Source organism: Embiotoca jacksoni, unplaced genomic scaffold (assembly GCF_022577435.1).
Source record: "Embiotoca jacksoni isolate LCO1_2020_lvr unplaced genomic scaffold, fEmbJac1.0.p SCAF_3, whole genome shotgun sequence".
NCBI classification, from domain to species: Eukaryota; Metazoa; Chordata; class Actinopteri; family Embiotocidae; genus Embiotoca; species Embiotoca jacksoni.
In genome coordinates, this window is record NW_027185381.1 from 14,103,638 (window position 1) to 14,116,306 (window position 12,669).

At 42.0% G+C, this 12,669-nt stretch overlaps 1 protein-coding gene across 2 annotated transcripts in view; it reads right to left on the minus strand.

The window, feature by feature from the left end:
• Window positions 1–12,669, minus strand: part of roraa (RAR-related orphan receptor A, paralog a) — a 176,770-nt gene that overhangs the window by 45,873 nt on the left and 118,228 nt on the right. The window contains exon 1 of one of the 2 annotated variants that reach the window (XM_069161879.1): window positions 14–228. The exons of the other annotated variant lie outside the window; for it this stretch is intronic. Coding sequence (XP_069017980.1) covers window positions 14–44 — 31 coding nt within the window. The 5' untranslated portion in view covers window positions 45–228. Of the gene's footprint in view, window positions 1–13; window positions 229–12,669 lie in introns of those variants that run through there. 2 annotated transcript variants of the gene reach the window in all.

Consider the following 12,669-nt stretch of genomic DNA (forward strand, 5'->3'; position numbering starts at 1 on the left):
CATTTGCTCTTACCTTTCATAGCTGAAATCACAAAATACATCATTAAGCTTCGAGTCCATAAGAGAAGAACTATCACCAGCGCAAAGCCCTCCACTGCTGTCTCAGCAGCAGCTGGCCAGCACAGCTCTGTCTCTCAGCCTCCGAGCATGACCACACCAGAATCCATGTGACTGTGACATCAGTGTTCATGTCTGACTGCTCCCCACCCACTAGCCTTTGATTGGCACAGCATGCAGCCAGTAGGGGCGCTGAGAGCTCAGGCAGGGAAGCTGGCCCTCTTCCCACTGATTGCAGTCAGAGCTTTGTATACCGGCTTGCTAGACACAGCACAGTCTAACTATCTTCTGTGCCTTATCTTTTTTAGTGCAAGGATGAAGTCAGAACTAGCAGAAATCTTTTTTCTTTTCTTTTTTTTTTTTTTATGATCTTGCTCTGCACCTTATGCTCTCTTGGTTTTCTGCCTTTAAAAACGGTGCAATGTCAAGTATAAAAAAAACAAAAAAAACCAACAAACAGGCTAGACGGGGGTGATCAGAGAGGAGTGAAGGAGAAAAAGAGGAAACAACAAAAAGGTGGCAGAAAAAAATAGAAAAGCTGAGAAAATGGACAAGTGAGGACGAGTAATGTTTCTGTGGCTCAAAGATAGAAGCACTCCACTCTTCTCCTCCTCCCTGTCTGTAGATATGAGTGATCAGTGTGAGGCCAGATGTCTGTGAGCAGCGGTGGGCTCTACGCAGAGAGAAGATGAGTGGAGCCTCAGCATCTTCCTCTGACCTCTCAGAGGACCTGCATGCCCCTCTCTCTCTCACACACACACTCTCCGACGGCTCTCACACACTCCTTTTGACAGGTGAAGAAGGGGAGATAGTGACGGAAGGGTTTGGATGATCCCCTCCACCCCACAGCGACCAGGCGATGAGTTTCTTCCTATCACTTCTCCCTCTCTTCCTCCTGTGCCCCTCACTCTCGCCCCCTGCTTTCCATTCCAGTCTCTAACTCTCTCTCTTCCTCTCTCCTCCCCCTTTCCTCACTCATCCTCTCTCATATGATAATCTGTTCTGACTCCTAACCAGCTGCCTCTCTCTGATACAATATTCTGGTTTTAGTGCAATCCAGCCTTGGCCAATAACCATTTGGCATTTCCATGAATAAGCCGGTGCTCATATCATCTTGTCTCAAGACAAACATCACACAGCTTCGGTTTCAGACACTGCAATGTTTCAAATATAAAAGTGAAAGTACAGAAAATGTTTTTTTTACACCATCGATATTTAAAATTTGGATATTGGAGGCTCATTTCTCTACAGTTGTCTGATTTTAAATATCAATAAAATACTTCAGCACTGTATCTTTGCCATAGAATTCAGACTCTTCCACGGGGTAGAAATTTCATATTAACAAAGACGTTGTAACAGGTATTACGATTACTGATTTATTCCTTTTTTATACTTTTAATATCTATATTTATTTGATGTCTTCTATCCTCTGAATAAAATTACTTCTTCTACTTTACTCTATTTTACTTCTAAAATTACTTCTAACCACATACAAAAATTAAAATGAGGACTCAGCAGCTTGTAACATAAATCTTCCCATGACAATGTTTCATTAGGACTTCTATGATCCATTAGAGTCACTAAACACATTAACTCAGGTTGTGTCAACAGTGGTCTCTTATCGCACACCGTCTAATGAACAAAATATCATTCAGAGGCTGATAGAATCAAATGGAGCGTGCCTGGGATACAAACTACATGCTGACAGGCCATTGTAAACTATTCCAAACAATGTGATGCAAGAGAAAGTGCAGTCGTCTTGTTTCGATGTTGCCGTCTCACCACAAGATCTTCAAAGTTCAAAAGATGAGTCAGGGCCAGGGCCCACGCAGGAATATGTTCAACTGCCACTATCTGTGGTCGTCTCGCAGAAAGTGGCGGCTGCGTCAGTCTTTCTAGAACCAAGCATAGATCGACACACCGTGGCTCAACACTGAGGTACGGTTAAAGGAAAAAAATAAAACAGGATTGCGTTAGCTGGTTATACAAGAACATCTGAGAGGAGGATAACATCCATATTACAATCTGAGCATCAGGAGAGAGTTGGAAGGGGCGCATGTTTTCTACAGTATTCATCCACAGTGTGTATGTGGAGAATAGCTTCGGAGAGATTTTTCTGCGGGTTAGGAGGATTATAACATAACTCTGTGGCTATTTTCAATAATAACACAGAAAAAAAACGGTAAAAAGTCCAATTAAATTCGACATGGGTCACAAATACAAAAAACATTCAATATTTTTATGATACATTAAATATAGTTGTTTACTACAAAGCTTTTTAGACAACTCTAAGGTTGAATTAAGTTCACACTACTCTGACTACTCTGAAATAGTCCCTATAAAAAAACCCTAGACAACAAGCTCTGTGGATAATCCAGAGTAACAGAGAATCTGTCTCTGGTAAGAGTTGCTGCTGTTGCTTTGTCCTTTCAACTCTGCAACAAATATAGTGCCTCCAACTGTATATAATCACTCTAAAAAGCCCAAGTCTCCCTGAGGACAAATGTTTCCAGCAAAGCCGCTTCATTAGCTCTTGATCACACTCTTTCTTGACTGCTCCGCATTACCAGTGACAGCATGCCAATACGCTACTGATACTTGTTCTTTGGGGCATTGATTAAGCCAAAAAGGGAATGATGGTCAACTGTCTATGAGTATTAATGCAGCGATGTGAAGCTATCAAAAGAATAATTTTCATCGATAATTTCTTTATACCCCTGAGTACAAAACAGCTTGTGATATTGAAGTCTCACAGCATTTCTGTCAACACATTAAAGACACTGAGCTGAGGCGGGCACAAAACACAACATTTCTGCATTAAGACTGGCTAAGTCATGTGTCTCACAATTCTCGTGAACTAATTCAAGCAAATGTATTTACTGTAAACAAGCCCTGTGGAATGAAATTCAATTGATATGTGGTACAGAACATCCACTGGTGCCCCCGGAGGAGAGAAGACGACGAGACCTGATAATGGCCTCATTAGCAGTCTGTCAGTAGCCATTCCATGCACAGGCTCACCATGCAGCTGATCCACATTAACTCTTACAACTCTGGACTGGCCACAAAGACCACGGACCTGCAGTCTGCACGGTGCTCTCTGTAGTCTCTGACCCCTGCAACATAAACACTTTCAGGCCTCCACATTTTGTGTCCCGGTCTTGTTGTGTGGTATTTTAGAGAGCTGAAGCTTATAGTCCTCCACAGAGCCACTTGGGTGTTTGGAACAGCACCGGCAGCCTGAAGCAGCGGTAGAATTAACAAGCTCCAACAGGCACTCCATGAAAACAATACAGATCAATTTAATATAGATGCCAAGGAGTGGAGGGCATACTATTAGAACCATAACAGCACCGGCCCACACCACGCAATCATAAACCAATTTAGGGCCATTCCAGGCAATTTCCTGGGGGCTCCCACTTGTGGGAAGACTTCAATAAATCACACAGACAACAAAGGAAATATCTATTTCAGTGAAAATAGAGGACACTATTGGGTTATGTCCAGAGGACTGCGGAGGGTTGCATTTAAAGACAAGTTAAATAAGAGCAGTGAGAGTTTAAAAACATGCCACTGCTGTGCCAGTATTTTATGGCACGCATGGCTACAGGAAATGCTGTTAACTCATTACGACTAATGGATTTTCCATGGAGCAGCGCACTGTGGCTCATCTAGCGAGGTAGCAGCTGTAGGTAAGCGTTGTGCTTTTTACAATTTTTATAGTTACACTCAGATCAGATGGCTCGAGATGAATGACTATTCACGCTGCCCTTCATCCTTTATATGCACAGCAGCCACAGGGCCAGATCAGCACAAGTCTCTCTCTCTCTATCTGTCACTAAATGCACATACACACAAACACAATATTTATAGAATAATAGGGTCAAAAGGAAGGGATATGAAAGGATATCTTTCCTACATAGGTGAAGTGTACACCTGTCAACTGTCATGTAATCAGAATCAACAACACAGCACTTATAGTGAATGGTTGACAAGGCTATAGCCTTTTGTTTTACTGCCTCGGTTATTTATAGAGCGAAATTTAAATATTTTTTGAACAAACGTAAAAAAAAAAAAAAACAAGCTTCTGGTATTTCCAAATCAAGTCAATCATTGTGTTTTTGTCAAAGAAAAAATAAATTACAAGTCCTGTGTTACCAATGAAGCAGAAGCCAATGAGTTGACCACAGACTAACCAAGCTTCACATGGTTTAATGCAGATCTGCTTGCCTGCTCTAAACAATCAGTTAAAGGTATGAGTGAGGTGGTGAAAAGATGCTGTGAACAATAAGCATGTACTTCAAATGTACTCAACTGCTTTTTAGTCACTATTTTGTTTCGTGGCAGTTTAGCTGTTTCTGTTATTTCCCGGCAAGATTTAAATTAAATGGAAAGTCCGGGCATTTCTTCTAGTTTCTGGGCACTTTAACAGCAACAAAAGTGTTTGTAATGTGCCCACTGGAACTGGATGTTCAATTGGTTTACAAATTTGATTTGGTTTACACATTTACCAAGTTATTGAATAAAGGCTGTTGTTGAAGTGACTGGAATAATGAATGAATGTATGTGTTTGGTTTATCAGATGAAAAGGAAGTGGTAAAGGGAGCTCATCAGCACCGCTGCGGCGCTATCATATACCTCACAGGACAATTTTTCAATAGATCAATAGAAATCAGATTTAACAATGAATTGCACTGCATCTCTTTTGTGTGAGGCTGCCCTTGGGGACAGAAAGGAAAGGGATAGGAGGATAGAGCGAGAAGGAGCGAAAGGGAACGAGGAGAGGAGATTATCGCAGGCATGGCAGCCTGTGTGAGAGGCTTAGCTTGGCTAGGCAGGGAGGTGGAACCCTGTGAATTCTAATGAACTGGCAAGACTCCCCCAAAACCAGCTCCATCTCCATGGCATGAGGACGATAGGAGGGAAGGAGGAGGTGATTAGGAAGGCACAGCCCCTCTACTGCAAACCAAACAGAGCAGGTCATTTTCCCTGTGATAATTATGGCTATAACCAGGCATGAGGGATTGGTAATGGACCTGCTTATTCTTCATGCTCTGCAAAGGCAACCACTGAGCCTGTCAAGGGGAAAAGCATGATGATGTGTCTTTTTTCTCTTAGTAGGGTGACTGTGGTAAGAGTTGCAATGGCTGTTGAAAAGGGCAGCAGGGGAACTTGGCCTTTGAGGGAGAAGTTAACGAATGAACTTCATTATTGAGGAGCATACCAGGGAGACCCCCTGGAGTGTGTGATGTATTACCTAGCGTCAAACTTACACACTCCCCCAACATCAGCATGGCCCGACATCAGCTCTGGGGGGAGGTAGGCGTGTAAACTAAAATAGTTTAACCTTCTGGCCTAAGGCTAGAAGAAAAGAAGACAACAGAGAAACAAGCTGGTGTACAAAATTTGCATCAAAAAAGTTGTTTTCAGTTAAAGAAATATTCTAAAATTTAAAACGCACTCAATATTTTCTCTGCTTTTGGGATGAACCATTTCTAAATTATTCTCAGGCCTGAAACACCAAAGTGAATAATCGGGCAGAGCCTGATCCTGTGACTGTTCAGTGCAGAAACCCTTAGAAAAAAAAAAAAAAAAAAAAACAGTCTTGGCTGAAACCAACAAATAATTAATGTTCTCTCTGTGACTTCAGGTAATGCAGTCGGTCCGGTGAGGCATTCCAGATCAACACGATGTAGTTTACTCTAAAGCAGCTCTCTGTTCAAGCATGAAAGTTACTTTTCCTAAGTTCTATGAGATTTATAAAAAAAAACAAAAAAACCAAGTGACCCACCAGAGGGACTCGTGTTTTCCTCAAGATTGAGGGAGATCTTCAGGCTATGTGTGATGTGCACCACTTAGCCTTCCCCCTTCCCCTCTTCCACTGGGCCTGCATGGTGTTTCTCTATGGTGGACGGGACGAAGGATCTCTTTACTGAGCGCACTCTCAACACTTTTACTCTTGACTTATGAGGATGCCATGGGTGCAGGGGAGTGATTCATCACTGAATGTGTTCCTCTTGCACCCTCACACATTAGTAATGTGGTCCGCTGAGGAGGAGTCCTGTCATCAGTCTGTACCTGGACCCTCTGAACAAGGTAGGTCAACAGGAGGCAGCAGCAGCTGGCCCACTTTTAGTCTTTCACAGCACCTTTAAGTTTCCTCCAGCTCTGCCACAGCTGAGCCTGACGGACACACCAAGACCAGCTTGGTCAAGGGGAGACATTGCCTTGCTAGTGTAAACGGTGTACTTGCTATATCTGTTGACTCAGTGAAGCTTGTCCTCCGAGTGCCCAAGTACAGCAGGCCAAACAAAACTTGGTGAGAGGTTAATGTGAGGGGTAAACAGTATCTTCATTCAGAATTTTACACAGAATACAAAGGAAAAAACAAGTGGAAAAACAAACAAAATATGACAAAATATAGTTTGGATGAAAAGTTCCCAGACTTATCCATCTGAAACCGCCGGAGGGAATTTCATCACATGACTCCGTAGTCTTCTGTAATAGAGCCGCAACAACATAACACATGATTGTCTGTTCTTTCACAAAATATAGAGCCACTTTAAGTCAGCATAAGCCTTTGACCTTAACATTGCAGGTAATGCACATTTAAATACCTACCTCAGTATTCATGTTTGTCATTTTACTTGTGAAGATTAGGTGTAAAAAGGCTATTTGAAACCAAAACACAGGATTAAGGGATAATGCTGCTCTGTGTCTTGTGAGTCGACCTTGATTCTGTAATCCAGCACAATACTGGAGAACAGCATATTTTGCGCGCTGTTGTACATTCAATACTCTCACTGTAGAACAGCTCACTCTGATGTAATGGCACAAGCATAATGGCACCATGCTGAAAGAGAAAGTAATCTGAATTAATAGGAACTTCATTGTAATATCTGTGTAACACAACTGGAAATAGTATTATGAGATTTGTGCAAAGAAAAACATTATTGACAGTACTTTTATATCGATTAGGTATGAAAGGAGGCTACATGAAAGTGTAAGCCGGCAACAGTGTTATGGGTAAAAGAGAGGAAAAATAGAGTCGGTAAAAATAATTATAAAAGAAAAAAAACATAAATGAATTGTTTTGAGTTACGCAGGCCTGCACTTTAACGACCATAGTGAGAAATGAACTTGATCTTTAAAGTGAACCAACCTGCCGTCAACCGTGGTGTTATTAAGGGCTGTGCCACTTAATCAGAGTGGACGCCAATTTAGCGAGGAGCTAACTATGCAGCAGGGACCCACAGTGGCATCAAACATATTATAGAGCATTGTGTCAACTGACTCCTGCGTACTACACGCACAGTATACAAGCTCTCTTCTCTTCACTCAATCTGCTTTATTTTCCTGCCTCCATATCTCTTTACCTGTTTTTTTTTTTTTTTTTTTCTTCTCTCTTTTCACGGTGCACCAGACACAGTAGAAGGAAAACCTGCCTTTGATGTCTGGGATCCTATAATGCTGAGCAGTAGAAATCCGCATGCCTGTTATCTGCAGAATCTTAATGATGACGGCTAACTTCACAATGGGTTAACCGCATCCCTGTGTTCTCACACTGCACACCCACGGAAACACAAATTAATAGCAACGCGGAAAAAAGAGCATTTCTCTAATAAAGCAGATTCAACAAAATGGGCACAATGCGATCAGCACAAATGTCAATGTATAATATCACCGAAAGCTTTTGTGAGCACGTCTGCTTTCTTCTCTGTGTATGTAACTTATTTTTCTGCTTTCTGAACAGAATGACATTATTTGTCGGAAAGTTATGATCCTCACTTCGAATTATCTAATTCAGGTTCAGTACACATTTGATCGGTATGCAGTTTGTTGTGTTTTGTCCCAACATATTTTTTTTGCTTTGATGCACAGTGCAGATTATCATTGATCTTAAAATGGTGCTTACACCGTAAAGCATTTCAAAAGAACTATATTACTGGGGACATCCTATTCATTTAGTCAACAACATTTCAGCAATTCAATTATATCTGTTAATTTGATCTGCCTTGATTAATGCATATATACAGATCCTTAAAATCCATAACGTAATGTTTTTGACAATAGATTTATTTCATTTCATTTTTCCACTTCATTTTGCCTCAAAAGCCCGTCAGTATCTGAAAGACACCGCTGTAAGGACAACCTCAGAGGAACCTGATGATGGCACAAGGACATAAAATTATGGACCCGATCTTAAAAGCTTCCCCATCAGCATCAGTCAGGATCATATCTGGAGGAGCTCCATGACCTCCGCCTCTGTCGCCCTCCATGAATCAAACCTTTCATTACATGCTGACACTCTTGTCCTGCGCCGAATGTGTGCACACCATGGGAAAATGATGAGGCATCCGAAACCTGATGAGAGACGGATAACCTGCGCTTGTGCGACTGTGTGCCACAGTGAGCGTGAGGCCAGCCGTGCCCTTCCAGCCATGCCAACTGCTTTGCCTGGCAGAAGCCACCATCTCAGCACAGCCCTCGCTCCCTGGCCCCTTTCACCTGAGGCGGCAGACAGCCGGCATAAGAAAAATCGCCCACAGCAGATGGGGCCACTTACTTTGGCTGGCCCATCCAAGCATTGTGTCCTTGTCACATGTCACTTACTCTTGTTTTCTGGTCTGACAACACTTCAAGACAGGGCCTTTCAGTTTTGCGGAAGACAAAAGGGAAAGGGTGAGGAAAAGAAGACGAGGTCTCTCTTCACTCCAGCTCAAATTCTCTGAAAGAGCCGGTACCAAGAGAAGAACCAGATTAAGAGCAAACAAAAGCAGAGCACCCACAGCCCCACAAAAACCTGTCTTGCACCCCGCCCCCCCACCCCCACCTTATAAAAAAAAAACAACAAAAAAAATGGGCCCCTCGGAGGTGATATAAAGAGTCTTTACCCACAGAAACTTATGCAAAGAAAGTGCATGTACAAAGGCCATTTGCAATTTACAAAATGGCAGACATAATGCTTTTGCTGAAAAATGAGGACCTGCCATATTGAGTTGGAGCGGAAAAGACATGGCAGGAGAGGAAAAATAGAGAAAAATCATGTTGGCCTGGTTTACGACAAATAGATAGCTCTATTGATTTCCCTTTTACAGTGACTGTCCATCCCTCACTGTTGTGATTACACTGACCTATTTCAGAAAAAAATAGCCATCTATTATAGATTAAACCAAAATGTCCAAAAAGAAAATACTCCTTTTGTGGAACAAACAAATAGAGTAAGATGAAACATAACCTACAGTACAGAGGGAGAAAAAGATTGTGTCAATTTAAGCATTCAATGTTGCTGTGGGAGAAGAGGAAACAACCAGTCCTAGTACCATGCTGAGAATCAAATAACTTGCCACAGAAAGAGAAGCTGTTTGTAGCGGGGCCCTGCATTGTCATTTTCAGTTGCAATAAAAACATTAAAATGATGGTGATGTTGCTCAACTAAAGTTTAAACATCATAATGGCAGTTTAAAAAAAATTTGAATAATGTTTAGTAAGAACAACAGAGTATAATGTATTTGATAATAATCTACTGCACAGTACTGCATTGTGTTGTTTAATACACTACAGCACAATTCAGTGTTGTAGGTTTTGTGCTGATGATTCCTTTGTGTGTGTGTGTGTGCTCGTGCTGCTCCACTATGTCTGTGCTGTGCGTCTCACTAGACTATCTCTCTCCGTGTAGCTCAGGGGACTCTGGCTGGCTGATCTTCATTATCAGCCCTAGCTTAACAATGTACTGGATGCACTTCCCACATGAGTGCAACTAACAAATCCCCACGGAGCTGAATCAAGGCAACAATGTGATGAAATACCTTCAAACAACCACTGAGCATGGAACACTGAGCTATGCAGAGACAACTCACACTGCCCCGGGCGATTCCACAGGAGTGCGCCTGTTGCCAAGCAAAATTAGACAGCAACTGGGACATATTATTCTCCTAAATTGGCAATGTACAGCACTATTAAGGACCATAAATCTCATGTTTGATTAACTGAAAATACCTCCACTCACAGAGCCAGTGCACAACATTGTACTGCCCAGACATCCAAGCAGGATCTGCCATGTCATTTTGTGGCAAAGCAGATGCTCTTCAAGGGTAAAATCTGTCATTGTGCTATGTGAACACAGAGAGCATTATTGGGATTAATAAGGCTGTTAGCATATTTTCAAAAACATGTACCAGAATACTTTTATCAGTGTTCTGCAAAGAAAAAAAAAAAAAAATCAAACGCACAAAGGCATGAAGTCTACAAAACTCCGGCTTTATAACTTTGAGTGAGCCTTAATGAGTGATATAATTTCACTGTAATTCTGAACTCTGTGTTTTTTTCTAAGGCAGTACGGAAGAATCTATCATCTGGCTCCTTTAAAACAGATTGGCTGTACTATTAGTATGTGAGCGCACATCGCTGACGTGAGAAACTCAATACAAGCGGCTGGCAAATAAATGAAGATGCAGGAGCAAGGCCATGTTTCTCAATCAGTGTAAGAAGTCTGTCACCACAATGGAGATAAATATAGGATGAAAAAAAAACAAAAAAAAACTGGAGCTCTCTAAAGTGTATCTGTAGACTGAAGAGAGGAAACTTCATCTGTCTCCTTTTCTCTTTTCCCGCAGTATCATTTGTACTACTGCCTCCCTCTGGCCACTCTATTCCCAATCTAAACCCAGACTCACACTCCACATACTGCACATTAATACAGGGGATTGGGAAAATAATGCAAATGTTTGAAATACAACTAAATCAAATACACTAAAATGGCATGAATTCAAATACAATTTACGTCGTGTAAAAATTCAATAATTTAATGACAAAAACTATGACCAGTATTGTGTTTGAAGAAGAACAAAAACTGTATATTTATTTGTAATAATACGTTCACTGTATTTCTAAAATTCCGAAACTGTAAAAAATACAGTACTTTGCAGACAAAGCTGCTGCCAGTTAATTATTGTACATTTACAGAGAAAACTACAGTACTTAAATATTTGCGTATAGTGAATTGTGATGCTGATATTTTCCATCTTTTATTGAAATTATCAAAAAGGGGCAAATTCACTTCCAGTTGCTGTATTGGATTTTTATTTTATTATTATGTGGTGCTTCTGTTATTTGGACATATTAGCAGATTTTGATTTTATCCAATAAGCTTTGTCTACTCTTTGATAAAGGAAACTGTAAACATGCAACTTAAAGTGTATATGCAGATCTTTGTCTTGTTCTATATTATGGTCTAAACAGTCAGCAGACAATCAGTATATTGTGCAGCTACAGCTGCAACAGAGAGAGAGGATTAGCTCTAGGTAATCAGGAGATCTCCTCTGTTCGAGGAAGAGCATCCTGGCTACATGACCTGTGTGTGTATGTGCTAGCTCGCTCTCTGCTATTCGAGCTGAGACAGAGTCCCAGACTGCTGATGGCAGATTAGAGGTGAGACGTCTAATCTCAGCGTAATCAGCTGCTGCATCTGAGCCTCCACTCCACACCAACTCTCTCAACAGGTCCAAACAGAAACCCATCTCACAGAAACCCAGCCCTGCTGAGGTAGAAGAAGGTGATAGAGCATATCTGGTGTCCACCATCAAAGTAGGACAAAAAGAAATATATATATATATATACAAAATTTAAATGCTTGATCTTTTACTGTCACCTCTTCTTGACACGGGCAGTTTGAGAGATAAATCAACTGCTTCTAAAAGTCTACATCACTGCGTGTACGTAAAACTGCCAGAGAAACGCACAGGAAAACCACAGCTGACTTCTTGCTGAGAATTAGAGCCTTGTGGTAAAAGGACTTGCTGGTGTGGGGCTGCCCCTTCTGGGGAAATGAAGAAGCAGGGACAGATAAAGAGAAGAGCGGGGTGCAGCCTCAGACATAAATCTACATAAGTCCTGAAGGGGGAGAAGACATCACAGCCATTGGCACAATGATTTAAGTATCTGTTTTCATCTAGAATACTTCACCTTCTGATGGCTCAATGATTAGTGAATTTGGGTAGATGGAAGAGGGAAGCAGAGGAGGAGAGGAAAGGAAAGGAGAGGAGAGGAGTCTGCCAGTGAACAGCTGCCCCTGTAATTTATATTGATGAGGGGACTGGCATGGCGGGGAGCTTCCAGCAGTTTGATCACTCAGGCAGAGTGGGGAGTTAGTTTGAGACACAGCCCATCCCTGTGGTCTGGGTTGGACTGGGAAGACCTCCTAAACACACACACACACACACACACACACGCACACGCACACACTCGCACACACACACACACACACACACACACACACACACACACACACACTCGCACACGCACACACTCGCACACACATACAAGCAAGACTGCCAAGCTCACATTACGAGTGGCAGTAGCGGGGAAGCCGATGTTTTCACTCCGAGAACAGAAATAGATCTACAGCCCCGCTATAACCATGTAGGGCAGTGACATCTCCCTCATTATTACCCCACCAGCCATGGCTTGTGGGGGTAAAGCTTCTCTGAAAAAGACCTTCCCTCCACATTCTCAATGACCATTAACTGGCCCTTGAACTCCTTCTTGTGCACACAGCTCTGACGAGGCGCTACGGCCGCTTCCTGTCTGTGAGGCACAGCAATCAACTACTTG